Source organism: Tachyglossus aculeatus, chromosome 24, assembly GCF_015852505.1.
Source record: "Tachyglossus aculeatus isolate mTacAcu1 chromosome 24, mTacAcu1.pri, whole genome shotgun sequence".
NCBI classification, from domain to species: Eukaryota; Metazoa; Chordata; class Mammalia; order Monotremata; family Tachyglossidae; genus Tachyglossus; species Tachyglossus aculeatus.
Window position 1 is genome coordinate 20,532,926 of NC_052089.1, and position 26,431 is coordinate 20,559,356.

A 26,431-nucleotide genomic window follows, 5' to 3' on the forward strand; every position below is an offset into this window, starting at 1 on the left:
CAGTGATCTAGAACCTCAAAACACATACCAGTTTCTGATCTAGAACCTCAAATCACATACCATTTTTCTGATCTAGAACCTCAATGATCTAGAACCTCAAAACACATACCATTTTCTGATCTAGAACCTCAATGATCTAGAACCTCAATGATCTAGAACCTCAGTGATCTAGAACGTCAAAACACATACCATTTTTCTGATCTAGAACCTCAATGATCTAGAACCTCAATGATCTAGAACCTCAATGATCTAGAACCTCAAAACACATACCAGTTTCTGATCTAGAACCTCAAATCACATACCATTTTTCTGATCTAGAACCTCAAATCACATACCATTTTTCTGATCTAGAACCTCAATGATCTAGAACCTCAATGATCTAGAACCTCAAAACACATACCATTTTTCTGATCTAGAACCTCAATGATCTAGAGCCTCAAAACACATACCATTTTTCTGATCTAGAACCTCAATGATCTAGAACCTCAATGATCTAGAACCTCAAAACACATACCATTTTCTGATCTAGAACCTCAATGATCTAGAACCTCAATGATCTAGAACCTCAGTGATCTAGAACGTCAAAACACATACCATTTTTCTGATCTAGAACCTCAATGATCTAGAACCTCAATGATCTAGAACCTCAATGATCTAGAACCTCAAAACACATACCAGTTTCTGATCTAGAACCTCAAATCACATACCATTTTTCTGATCTAGAACCTCAAATCACATACCATTTTTCTGATCTAGAACCTCAATGATCTAGAACCTCAATGATCTAGAACCGCAAAACACATACCATTTTTCTGATCTAGAACCTCAATGATCTAGAACCTCAAATCACATACCATTTTTCTGATCTAGAACCTCAAAACACATACCATTTTTCTGATCTAGAACCTCAATGATCTAGAACCTCAATGATCTAGAACCTCGGTGATCTAGAACCTCAATGATCTAGAACCTCAGTGATCTAGAACCTCAAAACACATACCATTTTTCTGATCTAGAGCCTCAATGATCTAGAACCTCAATGATCTAGAACCTCGGTGATCTAGAACCTCAATGATCTAGAACCTCAAAACACATACCATATTCTGATCTAGAACCTCAAATCACATACCATTTTTCTGATCTAGAACCTCAATGATCTAGAACCTCAATGATCTAGAACCTCAAAACACATAGCATGCTGGTATGTGATGTGATGTGATCTAGATCATTGAGGTTCTAGATCACTGTGGTTCTAGATCAGAAAAATGGTATGTGTTTTGAGGTTCTAGATCAGAATAAGGGCATGTTTTTGAGGTTCTAGATCATTGAGGTTCTAGATCATTGAGGTTCTAGATCAGAAAAATGGTATGTGTTTTGAGGTTCTAGATCATTGAGGTTCTAGATCAGAAAATGGTATGTGTTTTGAGGTTCTAGATTGAGGTTCTAGATCATTGAGGTTCTAGATCATCGAGGTTCTAGATCACTGAGGTTCTAGATCATTGTGGTTCTAGATCAGAAATCATGTTTTTTGGTTCTAGATCATTGTTGAGGTTCTAGATCACCTACAATGCACCATACCATAAATAAAACATACCATTTTTCTGATCTAGAACCACAATGATCTAGAACCACAAAAAAGGGAAAGAAGGAAAGAAAGAAGGAAAGAAAGGGAAAGAAAAGAAAGAAAAAGAAATAAAGAAGGAAGAAAGAAGACAGAAAGGGAAAGAAAGGGAAAGAAAGAAGGAAAGACAGAAAGAAAGAAAAGAAGGAATATATGTATACTTTTGCATACATATATATATGTATGTTCTTGCGTGTTTCATTTTTAACAAGTATGACACCTTTTTTATTGCTGACTTTGTATGTCTGAAATGAATTATTTCTGACTCGTATGTCAGAAATGACACGTGTCATAGTTGACGTGATTTGGGAATGACATATGTGCCATATTTGACATGTGTGTCAGAAATGGCATGCGTTTCAGAAATGGCACATGTCATATTTGACGTGTCATTTCTGACATCATATCTGACATGTGTGCCAGAATTCTGACATATGTCAGAATTGACATATGTGCCATTAATGTCATGCATATTCACATACACATGCATGCATGTATAGGCACAAACATGTTAAAAATGACACATTTGCCATTTATTTCATACATATGCACACACACACATATATATATATGCATGCAAATGTGTACATGCATATATGCAGACACGTTAAATATGACATGTGCCATTTCCAACACACATCAAATGACACGTGCCATGTCTGACACACATGTCAAATATGACACGTCATTTCTGATACATGTTAAAGACGACACACATGTCAAATATGGCACACGTGCCATCTCTGACACACGTGCCATTTCTGGCACATATGCCAGAACGGCACATATGTCATTTTCGACATGTGTGACGTTTTGGCGTGTGCCTGACACATGGCAAAAATGACTCACATGTCAATTCTGACACGCATCTTACACGTCAGAAATGACGTGTGTCATGTTTGACGTGTTTCAGAAATGACACGTGTGTCAGCATCGACGTGTGTCAGAAATGGCACACGTGTCATTCTTGATGTGCCATGCACATCGCTTTTGAGAAGCAGCGTGGCTCAGCGGAAAGAGCCTGGGCTTTGGAGTCAGAGGTCACGGGTTCAAATCCCAGCTCTGCCACTTGTCAGCTGGGTGACTTTGAGCAAGTCCCTTCAATCAATCAATCAATTGTACTTACTGAGCGCTTACTGTGTGCAGAGCACTGGACTAAGCGCTTGGGAAGGACAAGTTGGCATCATAGAGAGCCGGTCCCGACCCAACGGCGGGCTCACAGTCTAAAAGGGGGAGGCAGAGAACCAAACCAAACATACTAACAAAATGAAATCAATAGAATAGATATGTACAAGTAAATTAGAGTAATCAATCAATCGTATTGATTGAGCGCTTACTGTATGCAGAGCGCTGTACTAAGCGCTTGGGAAGTCCAAGTTGGCAACATCTAGAGACGGCCCCTACCCAACAGTGGGCTCACAGTCTAAAAGGGGGAGGCAGAGAACAAAACCAAACATACTAACAAAATAAAATAAATAGAATAGATATGTACAAGTAAAATAGAGTAATAAATCTGTGCAAACATATATCCAGGTACCGTGGGGAAGGGAAGGGGGTAAGACGGGGGATGGAGAGGGGGAGGATCACAAAATAAAATAAATAGGATAGATATGGACAAGATAAATAAATAGAGTAATAAATCTGTACAAGCAGATATACAGGTGCTGTGGGGAAAGGAAGGAGGTAAGACGGGGGGGATGGAGAGGGGCAGGATAACAAAATAAAATAAATAGGATAGATGTGTACAAGATTAATAGAGTAATAAATCTGTACAAACAGATATACAGGTGCTGTGGGGAAGGGAAGGAGGTTAGACGGGGGATGGAGAGGGGGGAGGATCACAAAATAAAATAGAATAGAATAGATAGGTACAAGTAAAATAGAGTAATAAATCTGTACAAACATATATACAGGTGCTGTGGGGAAGGGAAGGAGGTAAGATGCGGGGGATGGAGACGGGGAGAGGAAGGAAGGGGCTCGGTCTGGGAAGGCCTCCCGGAGGAGGTGGGCTCTCAGCAGGGCCTTCTGCACACAGTGAGCGCTGAATAATTCTGCTACCGTGACCACTATCGTCTCAGCAATTTCCAACCTGCTTCTCTCACTTCTGACTTTCGGCTCGCACCGTTCGTAAGCCCGCGTGGCCAAGTACGTTACAGCTGGGGCAAGCTGATCAGCAAAATCAATTCGAACGGGTAGTCAGGCGGACCATCCACAGCTTAAAAAAAAAAAAAATAAATCACGCCAGAGTCCAAAGAGCTCCCTGCCAAATCTCCGCTCCATTTTGGACCTCAGACAATGCAGCGTCCCTCGCCCTTTCATTTTATGCCCCAGCAGATTCATTTCGCATCGTAAAACCGTATCGATCGTCCTTGAAATGGCCCACTGAAATGATCCGATTTTCACCCCGGTTAAAATTCTGTTTTTTAAGGGTCCAGAATGCCTCGGGAGAGGTGGCAGCTCACACACGCACACACACCTGATTCAAATGCTTGTTTGTATGGACCAAATTTGCCATCCTCTTGGCGTTCAGCAGCATTTATCCATTCGTGGGGTTGCCGCCGCCACTCTACCGCCGTCCTAGCTTGGCGATCCACCGAGCTCCTGCTTTCGTCTAGGCTGGCTGCCGGGCGCCTTTCCAGAGAGCCTCCTCTCCTCTCTGCCGAGCTCCCCGCGTTCCCGCCGCGTTGGTCGGGGCCTATCTGCTGCCTTAAACCCTGACCTGGTGGGGGGTCTGGGGGCGGCGGAAGATCTAAAAGTTCGGAATAGGGTTTAGTGGCAATTTAGGCAAGTTTCTGAAACACTTCGGACCAAAAAAAAGGAGAAACAAAGACACCAACCCCCGAACGACTCCCGTACAGTTGACTTGGTGGGAAATGCAAAATCCAACACAACTAAAAAGTGACACTTGGCATCACTCTTCTACTGAAACAGCCTTCCCAGACTGAGTCCCTTCCTTCCTCTCCCCCTTGCCCCCCTCTCCATCCCCCCATCTTCCCTCCTTCCCTTCCCCACAGCACCTGTATATATGTTTGTACAGATTTATTACTCTATTTTGCTTGTACATATCTATTCTATTTATTTTATTTTGTTAGTATGGTTGGTTTGGTTCTCTGTCTCCCCCCTTTTAGACTGTGAGCCCGCTGTTGGGTAGGGACTGTCTCTATATGTTGCCAATTTGTACTTCCCAAGCGCTTAGTCCAGTGCTCTGCACATAGTAAGCGCTCAATAAATACGATTGATGACGAGTACTCTATTTTGCTTGTACCTATCTATTCTATTTATTTGATTTTGTTAGTATGTTTGGCTTGGTTCTCTGTCTCCCCCTTTCAGACTGTGAGCCTGCTGTTGGATAGGGACCGTCTCTATATGTTGCCAATTTGTACTTCCCAAGCGCTTAGTCCAGTGCTCTGCACATAGTAAGCGCTCAATAAATATGATTGATGATGATGATGATGATGAAAGACAGGATGTGTCTGGGCAGGCAGCACGGTAATAACGCCGATTGGGGTGTTCGTTCCATGCTCACTATGTGCTAAGGGCTGGAACGAACATGAGATCGCCAGATCAGGCATAGGTCCGGTCCCTCTTGGGGCCAAGACTATCACCGCCATAGGGGTGAAAGCAATCAATCAATCTTATTTATTGAGCGCTGTGTGCAGAGCACTGCACTAAGTGCTTGGGAAGTACAAGTTGGCAACATATAGAGACGGTCCCTACCCAATAGTGGGCTCACAGTCTAAGCACTAGAGTAGATGCCAGGTAATCAAGTTGGACACAGTCTCATTGCATGTCATTAACATTTTTCCTGACACGCAATTCTGGTTGTTGGTTTCGAAAGATAGTTAATGAGTCACAAAAATGCATACAAAATGAAAATTGAGAAGCGGCATGGCTCAATGGAAAGAGCCCGGGCTTTGGAGTCGGGGTCATGGGTTCAAATTCCGGCTCTGCCAATTGTCAGCTGTGTGACTTTGGGCAAGTCACTTCACTTCTCTGGGCCTCAGTTCCCTCATCTGTAAAATGGGGATTAAGACTGTGAGCCCCCCATGGGACAACCTGATCACCTTGTAACCGCCCCAGCGCTTCGAACAGTGCTTTGCACATAGTGCTTAATAAATGCCAGCATTATTACTATTAACCTGATCACCTTGTATCCCCCCAGCGCTTAGAACAGTGCTTTGCACATAGTAAGTGCTTAATAAATGCCATCATTATTATTAACCTGATCACCTTGTATCCCCCCAGCTCTTAGAACAGTGCTTTGTACATAGTAAGTGCTTAATAAATGCCATCATCATTATTATTATTGTTAATACACAGAAAGGTTATAATGTAGTAAATTAATACCCGTGACTCAAAGAGCAGACTGAATGAGTTTCTGGGTGTGGCTCTTTAGCAGAATGGATTGAAGCACTTAGAACAGTGCTTTGCACATAGTAAGTGCTTAATAAATGCCATCATTATTATTATTAACCTGATCACCTTGTATCCCCCCAGCACTTAGAACAGTGCTTTGCATATAGTAAGCGCTTAATAAATGCCATTATTATTATTGTTAATACACAGAAAGGTTATAATGTAGTAAAGTAATACCCATGACTCAAAGAACAGACTGAATGAGTTTCTGGGTGTGGCTCTTTAGCGGAATGGATTGAAGCGCTTAGAACAGTGCTTTGTACATAGTAAGTGCTTAATAAATGCCATCATTATTATTATTAACCCGATCACCTTGTAACCCCCCAGCGCTTAGAACAGTGCTTTGCATATAGTAAACGCTTAATAAATGCCATTTTATTATTATTATTATTGTTAATACACATAAAGGTTATAATGTAGTTAATACCCATGACTCAAAGAACAGACTGAATGAGTTTCTGGGGGTGGCTCTTTAGCGGAATAGATTGAAGCCGAACGTTATGAAGATAATGTGTCAAGTTATCCTACACAGAGAGATAGACAGAATGAAGATGGGCCATAGCTCACCATGGATCTGCTAAAATTCTCAGGTTCGCCCATTCCCAGTCCCCTAGATTTCACTCACTTTATTCTTTACAGAATATCCTTCCTACCTTAAATAACTCTGGCATATCACTGAATTCTTTCTAGTTTAAAACGGTTCTCATCTTAAATCCCCTAGACGCTCATAGATCTTCAACGTAAACATAGTTTCCTTTGCACCCCTTTCCTTTACCACCTATGTCTCAGAAGTGCAAGGGAAGTATCCCCACACTCCCAACCATTTTTCTCAAGGTTTCCATTCATCTGCTGAATCGCCAAAATCCTTCTTTTTGTTTAGGCTGCCAGCATCTATATTCTCCCAAGCGCTTAGTACAGTGCTCTGCACACAGTATGCACTCCACAAATACGATTGATTGACTACATGATTGAAGGGCTATTTCAAGAACTTAACATAGAAAACTATAAAGGTGATATTTACTTGGATGAGATATTATTTCTTAATTGAAGTGATGATTGAATCTCCTGAGGACCTCCTTAGGGAGCTCCTGGAGCTGGAGGGTTTTTTTTTTTTTTTTGGTTTTTATTTTTCCCCCATTAGCTTGTATGTCTTTTGGTTAAACTGAGAGAAACTAATTGTGCGAGAGAAAAAGGTCAGCGTCTGCAGGAGGAGGTTGCATCTGCAACTGGAATGAGATGCTAATCCCAGATCGAGATGATTTCTCTCCGGCAGGAGAGTGCTGCAGGATTAGAATCTACCACAGAATCTGGTGTTTTCTTTGCATTCGATATGGGATTAGTTCAGAGTGCTTGTGTTTAAATAGAGATGTGACCTTTCCTGACAACCATTGTGGGTCTGAGTTATTGGAATGGATGGGAGGAAGGCATGGGAATCTGCTCATGAGAAAATGATTAGATTTTGTTAGCTTCTAGCTTCTACAATAGCATTTCTACTGACGGATTTTCTCCCCATTACAACTGTTTAACTGTTGGAGCCCCCCAAAAGGCGTCTGCTTCTGCCAGCTGAACTTCTGATTACTGATTAATTCCTCTTTTTCCACCTCCCTCTCCCTTCTGCGTCATCTACGCATTTGGATCTGTACCCTTTTGGGCACTTGGTATTCAACCCACCCTCAACCCCCGAGCACTTAGGTACGTATCTGTAATTTATATCCCTCTAGACTGCATGCTCACTGTGGTCAGGAAACATGTCTACCAATTTCTGTTATAATAATAATAATAATAATGATGATGGCATGTCAACTTGTAACCTCCCCAGTGCTTAGAAAACAGTGCTTTGCACATAGTAAGCGCTTAATAAATGCTATCATTTATTTGTCAAGTGCTTACTTTGTGCAAAGCACTGTTCTAAGCGCTGGGGAGGATACAACGTCATCAGGTTGTCCCACGTGGGGCTCACAGTCTTAATCCCCATTTTACAGATGAGGCAACTGAGGCATTTGAGAAGTGAAGTGACTTGCCCAAAGTAACACAGCTGACAAGCGGCGGAGCCAGGATTAGAACCCATGACCCCTGACTCCCTAAGCCCGGGCTCTTTCCACTGAGCCACACTGCTCTCCCAAGCTCCTTGTACAGTGCTCTGCATACAATAAAGACTCCATAAATATGACTTTTTGATTGATTGATTACTGCCTGTCTCCCCCTCCAGACTGTGAGCTCATTGTGGGCAGGGAATAGGTCTACTTAGCACAGTGCTCCGCACAAAGTAAGCACTCAATAAATTCCACTGATGGAAAGAGTAACCTAGCCAGCGTTCGGATGTGATATAATGAAATGGAACCCCACCGTCAAATACCACTGGGACTATATACTTTTAGATGGGAAAGCTGAAAGCATAAGCACGCACTGGGGTCAATAATTATAATAAAGGAAGATATCAAGAGAATATAGAAAAAAATGGGAAGAGACTGGAATCACAATTTTACTGCCCTTAATGATTTCTTGCTTTGGAAGTTACAGATGTAAATCGGGGAGCTTTGCCATTCTGTGTTTACGCTACATTATCTGTGAAAAGTTGTGTGGCCTAGTGGATAAGAGCAGTGGCCTGGGAAGCAGAAGGACCTGGGTTCTATTCACAGTTATGCCACCTGTCAGCTCTGTGACCTTGTGTAAGTCATGGTACTTCTGTGGGCCTCCTACACCTCATCTATAAAATGGGGATTAAGACAATGAGCCCCATATGGGACACAGACAATGTCTGAATTGATCACTTTAATGATAATGATGGCATTTATTAAGCACTTACTATGTGCAAAGCACCGTTCTAAAATAATAATAATGGCATTTATTAAGCACTATGTGCAAAGCACTGTTCTAATAATAATAATAATAATAATAATAATGGCATTTATTAAGCGCTTACTATGTGCAAAGCACTGTTGTAAGCGCAGGGGAGGTGACAAGGTGATCAGGTTGTCCCACGGGGGGCTCACAGTCTTCATCCCCATTTGACAGATGAGGTCACTGAGGCACAGAGAAGTTAAGTGACTTGCCCAATTGACGGAGCCGGGATTTGAACCCGTGACCTCTGACTCCAAAGCCCGGGCTCTTTCCACCGAGCCACGCTGCTTCTCCCCTAATTTTGTACTACTTTACTTTGTATCTACCCCAATGCTTAGAACAGTGTCTGGTGCACAGAAAGCACTTAACAAATACCGTTAAAAAAAAAGGGATGCACTCTGCGTAGTCTATAACCTGGGCAATAGCCTCAATGTAGAATGCATGGCACATTTCAAAAATGAGGAGTGCAGGTGGTTGGGTAGGGACTGCCTCTATATGTTGCCAACTTGTACTTCCCAAGCGCTTAGTACAGTATTCTGCACACAGTAAGCGCTCAATAAATACGATTGATGATGATGATGATTTGCGGTAATGATGTTACAATGGTGCTTCTACGATGGAGAGATGCATTACAGATGAAAGAGTCACAAGAAGAGGCATGTTGGGAAAAGATCAGCCTGGGGGCTCCACTGAATATATGTATTCTTCAAATAAAATTAGAGCCCCTTCATTCATATAAATTGTTCTCTTATTGGGCAATGTGCATGGGGTAGTAAAATGAAAATATCTAAATGGAAATAAGGGACTGAAACACAATGCCCGAGGGGGATATTGCCCATCGTGCACACTTCCACCGACTTTTACCCTATCGTCTCAAGTTACGATTGCAGACCCAGTTTTTTACCTGTCAGACACTATTATAAAACGAATTCTATCCAGTAAATGAATACTCATTGTAAACAGCAATCACGAAGCAATTTAAACATCCTTCAGTCCTGCAAGCGCACCGATAATTTGTCTAACCACAGAGCTACATCAAGGTTAAAAACAGGAAAAGAAGTCCTACCATCTGTCATTGCCTCCCTGCGATGAGGCAAAGAAGGTTGGTCCAGTCTACCTCCTTTATGTTTTTTTGTAGGCCTGGACTTCTGATTCAGGGCCGCAATGGGATTACTGTCAGTAGAAAAAGGACTCGTCGGACGAGGTCTCTGAGAGGAGAATGCTTTGCCTATGAGGGGGGAAAAAAAAAGGAAATGGAGCACGTCAAACTATTTTCACATTATCAGAGTCAGAAATAGACTGGGGCTTCTTGAAGGGATGACTTCCACTTCCCTTGGGATTTGCTAAAACTGCCAAGCAGATCATTTGCCAAATTTCACTTGGGGGTTACACTATCTCATAGGCCAACCACCCCTTTAATCCGGGCTGCGTCAGGCAGGACTCTGAATCAAAATAGGTAAGGAGAAATTGTAAATCTACCTGGCCTTTGTTCATTCAGGTCAATTCCCACCTCAGCCTAAAGGACCATCTGCCTCGGGGCTGAAGCCCCGTTAGGATATGCTGACCTTAACCGACTGGATGATTGCACATGGGGTACATCAGAGAATGGGATGCTTCAGCCCTCTAACTCTTGCATGAAAATTAAAGGCAGGATAAAGCCTTCTACTGGTGAACAGCCAGGTGGCTCCCAGGACTTTAGGGAGAATGAAGATTGCTTCTTTTGGGGGCGATAAATACTCCTAAAAATCCTTGATTTGGTGGAAAATATGCATATTTGTGAATAAATCTACTCCCGATAAAATCTTGCCTGGGTCTTTGCTGATATTTTCAAGTCATTCTAAGTGTTGGGGTTGTGTGTCTGTCTGTCTCTACATATTAAATGTATCTATATATCAATATATATCTACATATAAGTACATCCTAAATATACATGAAGTTTTTTTTTATGGTGAGAAATGCATTCCTCACAGGACACAGGTTCATTTTTTAAAAAAAAAATCAATGTAATCTAATTATGCTTCCTCTAGGCAGTCTTTCATGCCATTCTTGCTTTATCCACTAAAAGTCTTGTCAGCTATTAGCATATATGCAAGAAGTACATTAGGATTAGCCAACATTATTTTCTTTGTATTTTGAACTGCTGTGCGTAATGAGTAAACCACAGAAAGCACTCAGGAAACATTAAGATTCTGATTTAAGTCTTAGCAAAAACTTGGAAATTCACAATTAAGAGTGAATTATCTCACAAGGATCAATACCTCCCCACACTCCAGTGAGTCAGTGACAGTCTGCAAGGGGCAGGCATAGCTTTTGAAAGGATTTTTAAGAGTGGAAAAAACTCTTTTAGGAAACAAATCACAGAATACCGTAACTGTTGTCTGACCTGATTGTACCTACCCCAGCGCTTAGCACAGGACTCTGCCACATAATGAGTGCTTAACAAACACCACAGTTATTATTAATGTTTAACATCAGGCAGTCATGGGCACTACCCACTTCCAAGCCTGCCCCAATAACCCAGTCTTCAACACAACCTTCTCTTTACCAGGCTGTGCTCTGTTTCTGTACTCTGCCTTGGCCCTCCCATGGCAGTTAGAATGACTGGGGAGGTGCTCAATTTAATTTTTTTCAGTGCTCACTCTTTTTTTGCTCCATTTCTGAAGAGAAAACTCTGCACCTGCTTGGGGGATGGAGAAGAGTGGCCTAAGAGTAGAGAGAGGTTAGGAAGGAGGGGGTCGGCGGGGGGGACAGAAGGATTCCCATGTCCTCCATCTATTCTGGTACTCCTTCCCCTCCGTATATGACAGACCACCAAATCCTTACGAAAATCACATCTGCTCCAAAAGGCCTTCCCCAATTATGCTTTTTTTCCCCTACTCCTTCTCCCTTTTGTGTCATCTATGCACTTGGAACTATACCCTTTTAGCCCTTGATATTCACTCCACCGTCAACCTCACTGCACTTATGTATAAATCCGTAATTTATTTACTTATATTAATGTCCATCTCCCCCTCTAGACAGCTCGTTACAAGCAGGAAATATTTCTACCAACTCTGTTGTCCTCTCCCAACCGCTCCGTACAGTGCTCCGCACGCAATAAGTGCTCAATAAATACCACTGATTGAATTTAGTGGGGATGGGAGGAGGACGTGAAAATGACCTCATTGGCACATACCCATTTGGAGGGATGGGAAAATGTGAAACTACCCCCTCACCATAAAAGGTAGTTTTGAAGGTGCCTTTTTGAGATCAATTTAAGCACAGGTAAATGCTGCAGAAATCTATCTGGATGTCTGTCAGTATAGGTGAGGCCTCAGCAAAGCCAAATGGTACATGCAAGGTGGGTCTTGTGGGAATAAGATGAGAAAGGGTACTTTCAAATTCTACCCATAGGCAAAAAAAAAAAAAAAAAAATCAGTATTTTGGTGAAGGCCATTGTTCAAAATCTTCCAGCAGAGAGTGTTTGGTTTGTGCTGCAGAAACTAGGTAGCATTAAACATCACTGATGAGACAATTCTGAAAAGCACCTATGTAATTCTGCTATCGACATGAAGTTTCTAGCTATGGTGACAAACCTGAAGTTATCTAAATGCCAAAATCTTCTACAATCTTATGAGATGAGAACCAAAGATTCAGCTCTTGTAGTAGCTTACCTCAAACAGGCAGACCCATTTATTAATCAATCACTTGTATTGCCCGAGCACTTACTGTGTGCAGAGCCCTGTACAGAGCACTTGAGAGAGTACACTGTACCAGAGTTGGTAGACCTGTTCCATACCCCCAAGTATTTTACAGTTTAAGGAATCACAAGTGCACAGGGGAGAAAAGAAAATCAACACCTATATGATGCAGGAATCCAAACAGGTTTCCGATGCCCCTCTGTAAATGGCCAAAAGATAGCAGTCACTGCGCAAACCTTCATTCTGCTGTTCAGAACAAGAAAGCTGTTTTCTGAAACGTGGATTTTTACTTTTTAAACTCTCCCCAACCATAGTAATTGAGTCAAGCTTAGCACTTGGGACCCCTTGCTTCCAGGAGTTCAAGCCTAACCCTTATCTGTTTATCAGTGAAGGGTTTTCCAGGGGGAAATGTGGTATACCTGAGTGAGTCTGAAGAACTTGACTTTCTCTGGGAGGCGTGAGTTGTCCCGGTAGTCATTAAGCATGTGTTCTATTCAGGTTTTGGACAAAACTGTATTTTCTTTTTATTATCTGACTGACAGCACTGTTTTCATGTTTTAGATCATTTAAGTTGGGGACTGAGCACATGCATGTGTATCTATTAAAGTAGACATTTAAACATTCACAGCATATAGGAATGCTCCGTAAATGTGTAACTAGAAAAACAGGATCTATCATCTTAGTGATGCATTTAAATTGTTTCTCGGAATGAAATTTAATCAGTGGACTAAACCGTGTCCCTTCTTAGTGAGGAATACATGTAAACGGATTTTAAAGAGGCTGTTTTTCTTAGTTATGCGAAGTCTGAGACACGTAGCAGAGTCTCAGCAGCCCCTCAGGACCATTTAAACTTCCATGATTTCTTGAACAATATAATCGTCCTCTGACAATCTGTTTGACCAACAGTTTTGTGTGCACTACGGACACAAAAGCCAATATGTGTGAAGGAATAGTCAATCAGTCACAACACACACATCGTTCTGCTCCTTTCCTCTACACCAGTCAAGACAGATAAAACAAATTTGGCAGAAATTCTCTTTTGATAGAACAAGACTGCCAGGGTGCCAAACTGCTCTGCTCTGGGCATCGGTAGGAAGGCTCAGAAACAATCCCCTACCCTGCCATCACCCCCACGCCCCCCCCCAAAAATGAGGAAAAACATTCAAAGGGGCTAGGGGGGAGAGGGGACATGAATCCCTCCTCTTCCCCTCCCCTGGAATTCTTTGTTCTTTGGGATGTTCCTGATTTTACTTTAGAGAAAAACCCCAGATTTGTTTTTCCACTAGGGCAAGTGAGCCTATGAAAAGTCATAAGGGATAGTTGATTACTTGATGAAGCAAAAATGAAATTGTTTCAAAAAGTAATATCATCTCACCATTTATTTTAAACATGCAAATGTCATGTCTGTATTTCTAATTAACATCCTGTAATACAAATCATAAATTATTAGATGAAGCACTTTAAAAGCCAACCAACTGACAGACCATTAGACCAATGCAGTGTTAGCGACAAACTTATATCCACTGACCGCATGCTTAGAGAGCCTTCCCAGAAAATTCATTGGCAAGAGGAATGTGACAGAAGAACCTTAAGGGGGATCAAAGCTTAGTGTGCTTTTCATCACTGGAAGACTATTGATCAGTTGAAGATTTTGCAGAATGTGAATCAACAAAAATTTTATGGCAAAATTAGTAGTTGCCCTGCTGAAAGATAAAGGAGTGTACTGTACTCTAGAGAAAGAGCAGAGAGAAGCTGATAATTAAGAGACGACTTTCTTCACTCTGGATCACTCAAATTAGAGTGCGGTCTAACGTCAGTGTCTAGTAAGTATTCCCTCGCCCCAATTTCCATGCAGGTTAAAGAAATGCCCTTAACAAATACCAGCTTCAGTTAAGAGGGGGATATGGGGAAGGTGAAACAGAGGGGGTAAAGCTTGCTGACAGGAGATGAAGACTTACTCATGCAGAGAGCATCAACTTTGAAGCTACCAACCTGTTCTCGAAAGGCTGGTTCCATCCAGCCTAAAACCAGCTTTGTCTGCTGCCGCAACGAGGGCTTGCGCAAAACTGCCGCTGGTAAAGATGGAGTCATCTGAGGAGTTACCTACGCTAGATCTACGACTAGAAAAGTTACGCTCCTCATCAGATGCAGAACCCCATCCATTTACCATTGAACCTAAAAACAAATGCAGGCGTCTAGTGAGTGGTTTACATCTTAACCAACCGATCCCTGAAATTTAGAGAATTTGACCTGCGTCTTCCCTTTTCTTTCCGGCGTAAAACCAGTTAATCTTGGATTCCTTCCTCGATATAGCCATTTACCCATGTATCAAGTTAGCTTGTTGGAGAAAATTAGAACACATCCAAGCTGCATCCAGTGGCTTGCATCATATAATCAAAATGTCAATCAAATCATCAAAATAATAATAATCAAAATAATCAAAATTATGAGAAGCAGCGTGGCTCAGTGGGAAAGAGCACGGGCTTTGGAGCCGGAGGTCATGGGTTCAAATCCCCGCTCCGCCAATTGTCAGCTGTGTGACTTTGGGCAAGTCACTTCACTTCTCTGTGCCTCAGTTACCTCATCTGGAAAATGGGGATTAAGACTGTGAGCCCCCCACGGGACAACCTGATCACCTTGTAACCTCCTCAGTGCTTAGAACAGTGCTTTGCACATAGTAAGCGCTTAATAAATGCCATCATCATCATCATCAAAATGTCACATATTTCTTGGCATGCACTTAGACTGGCAAAATTAGCATGTGATCAGCACACAAAACCAACAGCTAAATCACATACGTTGTTCCTTGCAATTTGGGGCGGGGGGATTGTTTGGGAACCACATATCTTTGCTGAAGCCAATTAGAAATATATGTTAAGTTATTTATTAGGAACCGACTTCCCGAAGTGGCGTGAACATATGTAGAAGTTAATTCAGACAACTACTTTAACTCATACCCTCTGTACTTTTCTGTTCTGAAAGATTACTACTATTTTAGGATAAAACATATTCACAACTTTAATTACCGACATCTGACAGAAAGCAGTTTATAAATAAAAACCAGTAGAAAGATACTTTAGGAAAATGCAGAAAGCCAGGAGAAATTGTACAATTCTGATAAAGACAAAGAGCTTAACAGGGGGTTTGCCCTCTTTCCACTATTCTTTATCAACCCCTTAGCACTTATGTGTACTTATGAATATATCTACAAATTATATAGCATGAATTATTTGTCTATATTAATGTCTGTCTCATCTCTAGACTGTGAACACCATGTGAGCAGGAAAAACCCCAAAACCCTAAAAACATTAGCTACTTTTCAAGGCCAATTAATCAATGGACATTTAAATTTCTCTTTCCGATGCTCCGATGATTAAGCAAAGTGATTCCGTACGAAAAAGAAAACAGCTCTAGCTAGCTCACTCTGATTTCTTCGGCAGTAGCCTGATGTTAATTATATTAAGAATATCATCATAAATATCTTTGGGGAATTCAAGAGACGAAGAGTGTATTTACTTTTCTATATTTAAGGAAAGTGGATCTCCCCCAGGATCATTTTTTCTGCTTGCGTATGGCCTTTCCTACATCATTTTCATGTGTGTGCCTCTACCGTTCTCTAAAGTCCTCAGAGGCATGGGGTTTGATCTTTATTTCTTCAGACCTAGGCTGCCAGCAAGGTGGTCAGTGATAATCACGGCGTGGGGATGTGCCTTTCTGTCCGCCGAGTGAGTTGAAGTTAGATTTAAAATGGGAAGTGTATAATGCTCTCAGATCATTTTTAGCACTACAGTCTAAAAGTCAATGCCCCTTTACAACCTGACTTTGAATTTCCACTGGCTATTTTTATTTGTCAAGAAGAAAAGCTGAGGATTTCTACCATGAGCTTAGGGGGTTGCAGACTGCTGAAAGTCCCCTTGTCCAAATAAAGAGGGAAAAGAGATGATTGGATGGAGAGTTTAGGGAAACGTGGCTTTGAAGAAAGGAAATATGTACCTGTGGCCCGGTGTACAGGATATTGCATAAAAGACCTCCTGGAAAAGCTATGTCAGCAGGTCCCAGATATGTATGAATTTGAGCAAACTGAGCCTAATTCATTAATTGTCTCTACTGCATGGCCTCACTTCCTTATTTTAAAAAAAGAACAATTAATTAATTAATTAATTGTTAAGCGCTTACTATGTGCCAAGCACCGTTTTAAGCACTGGGGTAGATACACAGTAATTCATTTGTCCCACTTGGGGCTCACAGTCTTAATCCCCATTTTACAGATGAGGTAACTGAGGCACAGAAAACTTAAATGACTTGCCCAAAGTCACAAAGCTGGTAAGTGGCGGACCCAGGATTAGAACCCAAGACTTCTGACTCCCAAGCCTCTCCTCTTTCCACTAAGCCACACTGCCTTCAAGCCTCACCCTTCCTGAGCCCTTCTGGAGAAGAGGGAAGGAATCCCTGGGAGTTTTTCTCCCAGGAAAAAGAGCACATAATTGACCTTCAGACTTCATGAATGTATTTCAACAGACCCTAGCCTGCCTTATGCCCTCTTTCTCTCGTATGCTTGTCCTCCTCTCTGGAGGTGTCTTGCGCTGACCCTCCTTCACAACCATCACTGCCGATATAAAAATGCCAAACCCTCGCCTCCATCACAATGCCTTACGTATCTGTCTCCTCCATGACATCTTTCCAGATTTACCCAGTACAACTCTGAAAAGTAGTTTATGCCTCTTCTGCTCTCTCCATCCTAGGCTTAACCATGTAAAAGCTGAGCTATAATGCACCAACCCAATACAAATGGCTAATTAAAGTCAAGAGAAATATGAGGTTAGATTCCCATCCTATTATGCAATTCTCTGTTAACATGAGTAAAAGAGTTCAATGGAACTAGTCTTATTTTGCTCTAATGGGAGCGATAACTAATTGGACCAGGGGAATAAATGTTCAGCTGAGTTTATTCTGAGCAAGGTGTAAGGGGAACACATTTTTCAGACAGCTGACACACATCCTCTGACAAAAGAGTCAAAGAACTTGAGTTCTAATTACCGCTTTTCCACTTGTCTGCTGTGTGACCTTGGACAAGTCACTTAACTTCTCTGTGCTTTAGTTTCCTCATCTGTAAGAAGGGGATTAAATCCTACTCCCTCCTACCTAGACTGTGATTCCGATGGGAAACAGGGGCCGTGTCCACCTCATAACCTTGTATCTACCCAGCAATTAGAACAGTGTTTGACACCGAGAAGGCACTTAACAAATACCATAAAAAGCGAAACCCCTTCTAGACTGTGAGCCCGTTGTTGGGTAGGGACCGTCTCTATATGTTGCCAATTTGTACTTTCCAAGCGCTTAGTACAGTGCTCTGCACACAGTAAGTGCTCAATAAATACCAATGAATGAATGAATGAAACAATACAAAAACCACATTTTGAATGGACTGAAGCCAGACCTGAGCTTCTCCTAGCGCTAGCTTTTCCACGATTCCTCAACTGATGAAATATTCTTCTGGTGACCTTCTTTCAATTCAAACTGCCATCAACACTCCCTCACTGTGCCTCAGTTATAACCTCTGCAAACCATTCAAGTCAAAATAAGTTGACAGTAATAATAATAACGATGTACTTCATCATCAATCATTTTTATTGAGCACTTACTGTGTGCAGAGCACTGTACTAAGCGCTTGGGAAGTAGAAGTTGGCAACATATAGAGACAGTCCCTACCCAACAGTGGGCAGTGTCAAGCACTGTTCTAAACACTGGAGCAGATACGAGCTAATCAAGTCGGACACAGTCCCTATCCCACGTGGGGCTCACAGCCTTGATCCTCGTTTTATAGATAAGGTAACCAAGACACAGAGAAGTTAAGTAACTTCCCTAAGGTCACACAGCAGGCAAGTGGCAAAGCCAGGAACCTAGGTTCTTCCGACAGGCTTGTGCTCTATTCACTAGGCCGTGGGTATTGCAAGAAATAATATTTACCTTGGAGTTCCCTCGATCTCAAAATCGCAAGATGAGGGAATGCTCTTCCTCTGCCCTCACCTCGTTCTCATCAGTCACCCCCCGCCTCTCAAGGCCTCGGCCCCCAGCCCCAGAACCTCGCTTTCCACTTTCCAGAGGTGTCTGTCACATCCCTGACTATGGGCTGAAATGCTGCATCCCAAGAGTTTTGCTTCCGTGTAAGGACACTTGTAGAGCAACCAGGCTGATGGGGAGACAGAATTGTCCTCCTTCTTCCCCTCCCACCCCAACACCATCCTCTCCTTCCCTGCTGCTGCCTTCTTGTGTTTCCCTAGGATGCCACTGGGAGAATGGGTTTTCCCATTTCTCCGAATTTGACATCATGAAAGCAGTTTGAGAAAATTAATTTGAATAAGCAGCACACAAGTTGTTAAAATTGCCCCGCTTTGGATCTTTAACAAAAGATTGCAGACGATCTATGCCTTTTTGACACTTTATCACCGAAAGCATAATCAATACGTCTTTAAACATTTAATGAAAAATGAATTTGTGCCACTTAGTCAAATTTATTTTGGTTTGCATTTTCAATCTTTCTAGGTTTTCCCGTTTTCAAACTGCTGAAAGGCCAAAAAATTCTCAAATTTATTCAGGCTGTTAAAGCAGAAATGCACATAGAACGTTAAGTAGTTGCTCAAATGTTACCGAGCAGTAAAATACAATGATAAAGTGGCATCTTGCTGTGTCTCTATTACATCTTCAGCACTAAAATTAATTTATGATCAGTCATCAATTCATTTACATGTCATTTTATGCTAAATCCTACTTTGCTGATGAATGCGTATCCCTAGATCCATTAAGCTAGAGTAAAGTCTGTGCTTTATAATATGACCCTGCTAATTGTAGCATTACCATTTTTATGCGATACAAAAACTAGTAGTTCCCCATTTTCAGAGCACACATTTAATCCATGAACTGCCCTATTCCAAATAAATGCAACTGCTTGTCTGTACAAAAATCGAATCTTTGGCAATATGTATGTATAAATCAATGCAAATATTGACCTCTGTTATGGGAATAAATGACACAGATAACTGATCTTGTATATTCTCCAGGAATTACTCATTCAGGGAAAACTCTTGGAATAAGCAACTTTTAACACACTCATCCAATTCGGAGAAAATGAATGTCCTTTCACATAAATGTGAAAATAGCCAAAGAAAAGGGATGCTTCAAGGAAGATTGGCGTGATTCATCCATGATCAAAACTTCACTAAGAAAACCTCCTGTTTGCTTTGGACTATTAAACAAAAGAGGATGCATTCAGGAAAGCATAACAATTAAAGGATATTTGCATTAACTGTATTTACAGAATATGTGGAAAACTGCATAATGTATGTATTACTGGCAAAGGCCTCGACTTTCTGTTGCCTATGCTTTTACAGTCAACATTTTGTGACAAGTTACACGATTTAAGTGAAGAAATCACTCTTCCCTTTGCCTTTACATCACTCTGCCTTTAAATTGCCAAATTTTCCAAATTGCATATTAGGATTGGTGAGGGAGATAGATAGGCACAGATAGGCAACTCAAGGAACGCAAACCCACACCTGCATATTCTGTTTCTATCCACAGTTGGATAAGCCAATTCATTATGCCTCCAAGGGCAGGGTATTTTCCTTCTCCTTACTCTAGGCCTCCTTTGTATTCCTAGTACCTTTTCTGAAGTGGATAAAGATAATTAAGAAAGCTCAAAGGGCCACAGGAGTAATTTGAGGGATGGAGGACAAGTTTTAGGAGGAGAGGTTAGAGGAATACAGTGAAGAAAGGGCCAAAGAGCAGCTGAATCTCAGGAGGGTATTTCAAGAGAGAACTGTGACAAGTTCTTTCCCATACACACAGAGTTAGAACAAGAAAAAACAGGTTTAAATTGCAGCAAGAGTGTATAGTTAGCAGTGAAAAAAGAACTCCCTTTATCACTCCTACATAGGCACTGAGCGTCTACCGTATGCAAAGCCCTGTAATAACTAGTGGGTGATCAAACAATGACAATATATTAAAGAAGGTTGTGGCATTTCTGTCCCTGGATATTTATTTTAAAAATTAGAGATACACAACCAGCTCTCCTGACTGCTTCAGACATTCAGTTGCTAAGAGGCCTTGTAGACTCAGGTCTGTAAATTACACATAATCATGGTCTCCTTCCTCACTGGGTTACACGGATCAGTTTAGAGGACCACAAGCAAGCCGTGTTCCACCATTTCTACTCAGTGGGATCCTATTTGGATTCAGTCCGAAACCCAAAACAAATCCCTCTCCGTGTATGAATTATAAAACCACCAATAAAATAGCTGAAGCATGCTTAGCCTTAACGAACATTCAGAATGAGCCCCATTGGTTTGTGGTCAAATGATTTTTAATATCTGGGCTTCATTAGTTTAAACCAAAATTGATAATACTGAATGTCAACGCTTAATTGATCCAGACCAAAAAATAGTTGAAAGGAGAAAAAGATGCAAGAATAAAGGACTTGGATGGGGCGGGGAGGGGCAAGTAGGAGGGAAGGGGGTGTTGGGTGGGAAGGGGTGGCATTGTCCAATACTGTCACTTTAAATTAGAATTTGGAAATTTTTATGGTGCTACTTTAGACAACTGACTTTATTCATTAACATGTCATTGCTATTACCACTATTTCCGAGCTCAAGAGAAATAGCACTCACTGATTTTTTTCCTCTCAATTTGATTTCTCCCACTTCACAAACCATTTCAAAATTTGAAGAGTCATTCATGAGCCACTTGGTTCCTAGTAAAATATTTAGCATAACATGCTTCCTTTTATAGAGACTGCTTCAAAGCTTTGGTTGCAGCATTGATTTTTTCCCAAGGGGGAAGCTGTTTCAAACTGCAGTGAGCCATGATTATGTATATTTATACATTTTCTTTTTTTTTTTTTTTTTATCTCCGGCCCATATAATCATTTGCCTATGCCTTCTAGATAGTTTACAAACTCATCACCCTGATGGTCCATTTAAAGAAAACACGTGTAATCTCCCAAATAATCAAAATGGCAATTATGGAAGTTCATGTCACCCCAGGGCACATATGGATTCAGGAATCATGGAATCTGGGGAAAGGATCAAAATTCTTTCTGGGGGCTGTTCCTCCATTGGTGAGAGATTAAAAATGCCCATCCGGAAAGCCATCTAACTATGATATTAATGTCCCTCATTTCTGAAAAACTAAAGTTTTAGTGTATGAAGAAAACATTGACACTTTAATATAACCATTCATTAGTATACCACCTGGAACACATTTTATGTATGTATCTACCTGAAAAACAAGGCAACTTTGCTTTCTTAATCAATAAAAGCCTTATTGGGAATGGGCCCAGAAGCAGCGTGACCTTGGGTAAGTCAATTAACTTTTCTGGGTCTCAGTCACCTCATCCATAAAATACAGATTAAGAATGTGAGCCCTGTGTGCTTAGAATAGTGCCTGGCACATAGCAAGTCCTTAACAAGTGCCATAAGTATTATTGTTATAATAACACTAATAATAATAATGGCATTTATTAAGCACTTACTATGTGCAAAGCACTGTTCTAAGTGCTGGAGAGGTTACAAGGTGATCAGGTCGTCCCACATGGGGGCTCACAGTCTTCATCCCCATTTTACAGATGAGGTAACTGAGGCACTGAGAAGTTAAGTGACTTGCCCAAAGTCACACAACTGACAAGTGGCGGAGTGAGGATTTGAACCCAAGACCTCTGACTCCAAAGCCCGGGCTCTTTCCGCTGAGCCATGCTGCTTCCTATTACTCCAGCTTCAGTAGATATGTGATTTTGCATCATCCACTTTGGGTAGCCTAGCATGCTCCTCATAAATAAATGCGTAAATGTGCAAATCGATGGAATCCTGTTTTATAAATACAACACTTTGGACATTAAGAATATACGATAAAAGGATGACATGGACCCACCTGATTTTTATTTTTCTTCCTCCAAAGGCCTGAGTGCATTGCTAGGCTTCAGAGCCATTAGTGGGTTTGCAAAATTATGCAGAATTTTAGCCTGAGGGAGATTACGCCAGAAATTCAGGCAAAGTGGCTTAACAGAATAGGGCACTAATAAGCCAACCCTCTGTATTCAGAGATTTAAACTTTACCTCTGCAACCTTCCTCTGGATCTGGATTTCAAAGCACAGCAGTATTGCTGCAGTTCTTAAATCTTAATTAGTTTGGCAAGCACACCAGCTCCAGGGTGAGGGGAGAAAAGCTGGAAAGTGGGAGAGTGCATCACACTGCTTAATTCAGCAAGAGATGCAGAGGAAAATTATAGATACCGATACTCCATCACTGTCACATTCCTACTTCCATCAGTGGGAGCCACAGTGTGTTCAGAGCTGCAGAGCATAGATAAGGGTGGCAAATCCCTAGAACTTGTAAAGCACTCAGAGGTGAGGTAAAAGGAAGTGGGAGCATAAAAGGCCGGATTACCTAAAGGTAAATACTTAAATTAGTGGTACCCCATTAAAATCAATTAATGGGAAGTACAATACGCTATTTAGAGTACTGGATAAATACTACATGTTCAGACTTTCCAAAAGGCATGTTATTTGCTCAATGAATATTGCTGAATGACCGATTATTCCGGGTAAGTATAATATGCACTATGTCCACCCTATAGTTGAAGTACTTAACATCGTTTGTTCACTGATACCGAGGAAAGAAGACAGCATTGGCAGATCAGGCTGAATTTCCTCCAAGGGATGGGTCCCTCATATTCATCATATGCAATTTATGTGCGAGAGTAATTTGGTCAATTCAGATCCTGAGGTAGAATTTGGCATTCAATTCTATATTCATTTTGGATGGTCCTCAGACCAATCTTTCTCATCCAGAGGGAAGAAGATATAAATGACAGCATATATAAATGTCTCTCTTAAGAGGAACAATTACTGCATCTAGTGACATGAAGTACATGCTCGATGTATGCCTTGTATCTCTCGCTCTCTCTCTATATGCACACATTTTTTCAGTACTCTTAAATAACATCTTGGGCTACAAGGTAAACTTATTCTGAACTCTATCCTTCTTTAATTCCTCAGTGAACACTTTTACAAAGTGAAATATCAAGAAGCATTTCCAGACTGCAAACGCTTTATATGATACTTCTGATGTACAAAATACATCATTTCTAAAATTCAGGGTTTTTTTTTTTAATGTAACAGACTCACTTCCCGAATGGAGTGAACTTTTCATGAAAGTGGAGAAATAATTGAGGTTTTTTTGTGTGTCTTTCAAGGCTTTTTAAAATTCATGAATTTTCCTATCTTTTTTTCACAGCAAAGCAAATGTATTTCCAAAGCATTCATTTTAACTTTGTGCTTAATATGAATATGTTTTCAGTCTTTCAGGAGGATAGAGTGTGGACTAAATTTTCTTTTGAATAGGTTTGGATACATGGGAGCCACAGTGTTATCCAAAGTGGGAAATGTTCCCTTGTAGACAGGGAACGTTTCTACTGACTCTATTCGACTGGACTCTCCCCAGTGCTTAGTACAGTGTTCTGCACAAAGTAAGCACTCAATAAATACCAATGATAGATTTACTGACTGATTGATGCGGTTACCTGTCACGGAACTATCGAGATTATCCATGCTGGATCCTGGCGTATGCTCTATGCCTCTCAGGGGTCTAGTGATTTCTAAAGCTTCTTCTTCGTCGTCCTCATCATCATCATCTGGAATGTCTGTTTCCAAGTCCGAAATAAGGGTCCCGGAGACGTAACCCAAAGGTGGAATGGGGGCCTGAGGAGGTTGAGTGTTGCTTTGGATATGCCTACAAGAGAGAGAAATCCACATGCATACATGAGCTTGTGACGGGGTTTGTGGCCCAACTGTGGCCTTGACTCTCTAGCGTTCATCCATTTTCTTCTAAATTATGATTAACCTTCAAGAGGTTTTCTATTATTTTAAACAGGAATCCTATGCGCTTGACATGACAAACATACACCTGTGATCTAATGGCACAGTTGGCCTTGACTATTCCTAAACTCTTACATTTCCTGCATGTCAGGTGATAAGGAAGGGAAACTTCCTCCTCAGAGGAAGGGAATCTTACAGAAATACCTGCAAAATTCTCTTCCACATTGTGTCTGCCCTGTGTCAGATGCCACCTTTCATTCATTCATTCAATCATATTTATTGAGCACTTAATGTGTGCAGAGCACTGTAGTAAGCACTTTTGAGAGTATGCTATAACAATAAGTGGACCCATTCATTTTCCCTCCCAAGTGTGTCGCAGAGAACTGTGCAGTATGTGCTATTTAGCCCCCTAAGGAATTCAGTGAACTGTTATAAAGATTCCCATAGTGAGGTCCCAAAATGCTCCCCTTTGCTAGTAGCACCCAGTTTTAAATACTGACTTTTTCCATCCCTAAACAGCTTTTAGATTCATTTGACTTGGGCTGGCATTATGTTGGAAATGCTCATGAAGATTACTTCCCCTTTCAATGTAAAGGTTCTTTTGGGTTGCTTTCATGTTCAGTAATCTCCCTCCCATGATTTTTTTTCAAGTACGAAAATAAGAATGAACAAATAATGAGAAATCCTCCCAGGACTGCAATGAGGATAGTCCTTGTTCTAGATAACGTAGCGCTCAGAATGACGGTGAAACATTTTAAATATTCAGTTTAAAATATTTGCTTGCTGAATCCTTAAAATTAAACCAACTGGGTTCAACCTGATTAGCTTGTATCTAGCCCAGCACTTAGTAGAGTGCCTGGCACATATTAGGCACTTAACAAACACCAAAAAATAAAAATAAAAAAGAGGAACAGCGTGGCTTAGTGGGAAGAGCATGGGACTAGGAGTCAAAGGACCTGAGATTATTGCTATTGATCTCTCAAACCACTATCTGTTCTTGCCTGCTTGGGACCACCTGCCTGCTGTGGGATCTTAGGAAAGTCACTTGATTTCTCTGTGCCTGGCTTTCTTCATCCATTAAAGGGGATATATCGTACCTACTTCCCCTGCCTCTTCGGCTTAGTACAGTGCTCTGCACACAGTGAGCGCTCAATAAATACGACTGAATGACTAAATGAATGAATGGGAGCTCCACGCAGGACAGGGGCCGGATCTGATCTCATTGTATTGCATCTAACCCAGCACTTAACACACAGTAAGCACTTAAACCCCATGCTTATTATCATCAATATTTTCCACGGGTTTCTCTGACCTGAAGACAAGGACTGGTTCTAAATTGCTTCTCTGTGGCTTTCCCAGAGTTTGCAACTGGGTTTGGCCCAACATAGGGGCAAGTATTAGGTCAGTTGCCCGACTGTGAGCCCACTGTTGGGTAGGGACTGTCTCTATATGTTGCCAACTTGTACTTCCCAAGCGCTTAGTACAGTGCTCTGCACACAGTAAGCGCTCAATAAATACGACTGATTGATTGATTGATTGGAGAGAGGGAGATTGTGAGCCCCGCTAGGGACAGACTCGGAACTTCCAAGCAGGGGGTGGGACTCGAACAGCAGAAGTGTTCCTTCACTTCTGCCGCATCCTTTTCCTTTACCTGGTTTCGAGGAACTCACTGGCCAAGGGCGAGCTAGAGCAACGCAGACCAAGACAAGTTCTCAGCAGCCCGCCCAGACTCCCACAGCCTGGTCGGCAGATATCGCTCCAGAAGTAGAAACTCAACCACCCCAGAGTTAAAGTGACCATCTCATAATACGGGCCGGGAACAAGCTAAGTGACGACATGCCAGCCCCTCTCTGTCTCGGGCCCATCCATGTGATCATAACCAACTCAGCTTCATTAGGATTGGCACTGAAGACTTAATATGATTGTACAGGATGGGGTTTTAAAAAAGCTACTTTTTCTATCATTTGGAGTCTCAATGTTGATGCTTCATTTCCATTCTGAGAAAT

General features: G+C 41.5%; 1 protein-coding gene across 12 annotated transcripts in view; it reads right to left on the reverse strand.

The window, feature by feature from the left end:
• ROBO2 (roundabout guidance receptor 2) overlaps window positions 1-26,431 on the reverse strand; it is a 1,226,656-nt gene that overhangs the window by 12,916 nt on the left and 1,187,309 nt on the right. For 6 of the 12 annotated variants that reach the window (XM_038766056.1, XM_038766059.1, XM_038766055.1 and 3 more), the window contains 3 exons: window positions 24,131-24,339; window positions 9,945-10,106; window positions 4,098-4,370 (listed from right to left, as the gene is read on the reverse strand). In XM_038766056.1, coding sequence (XP_038621984.1) covers window positions 4,098-4,370; window positions 9,945-10,106; window positions 24,131-24,339 — 644 coding nt within the window. The remainder of the gene's footprint in view (window positions 1-4,097; window positions 4,371-9,944; window positions 10,107-24,130; window positions 24,340-26,431) is intronic. The other 6 variants (XM_038766064.1, XM_038766062.1, XM_038766063.1 and 3 more) reach the window with 2 other exon arrangements.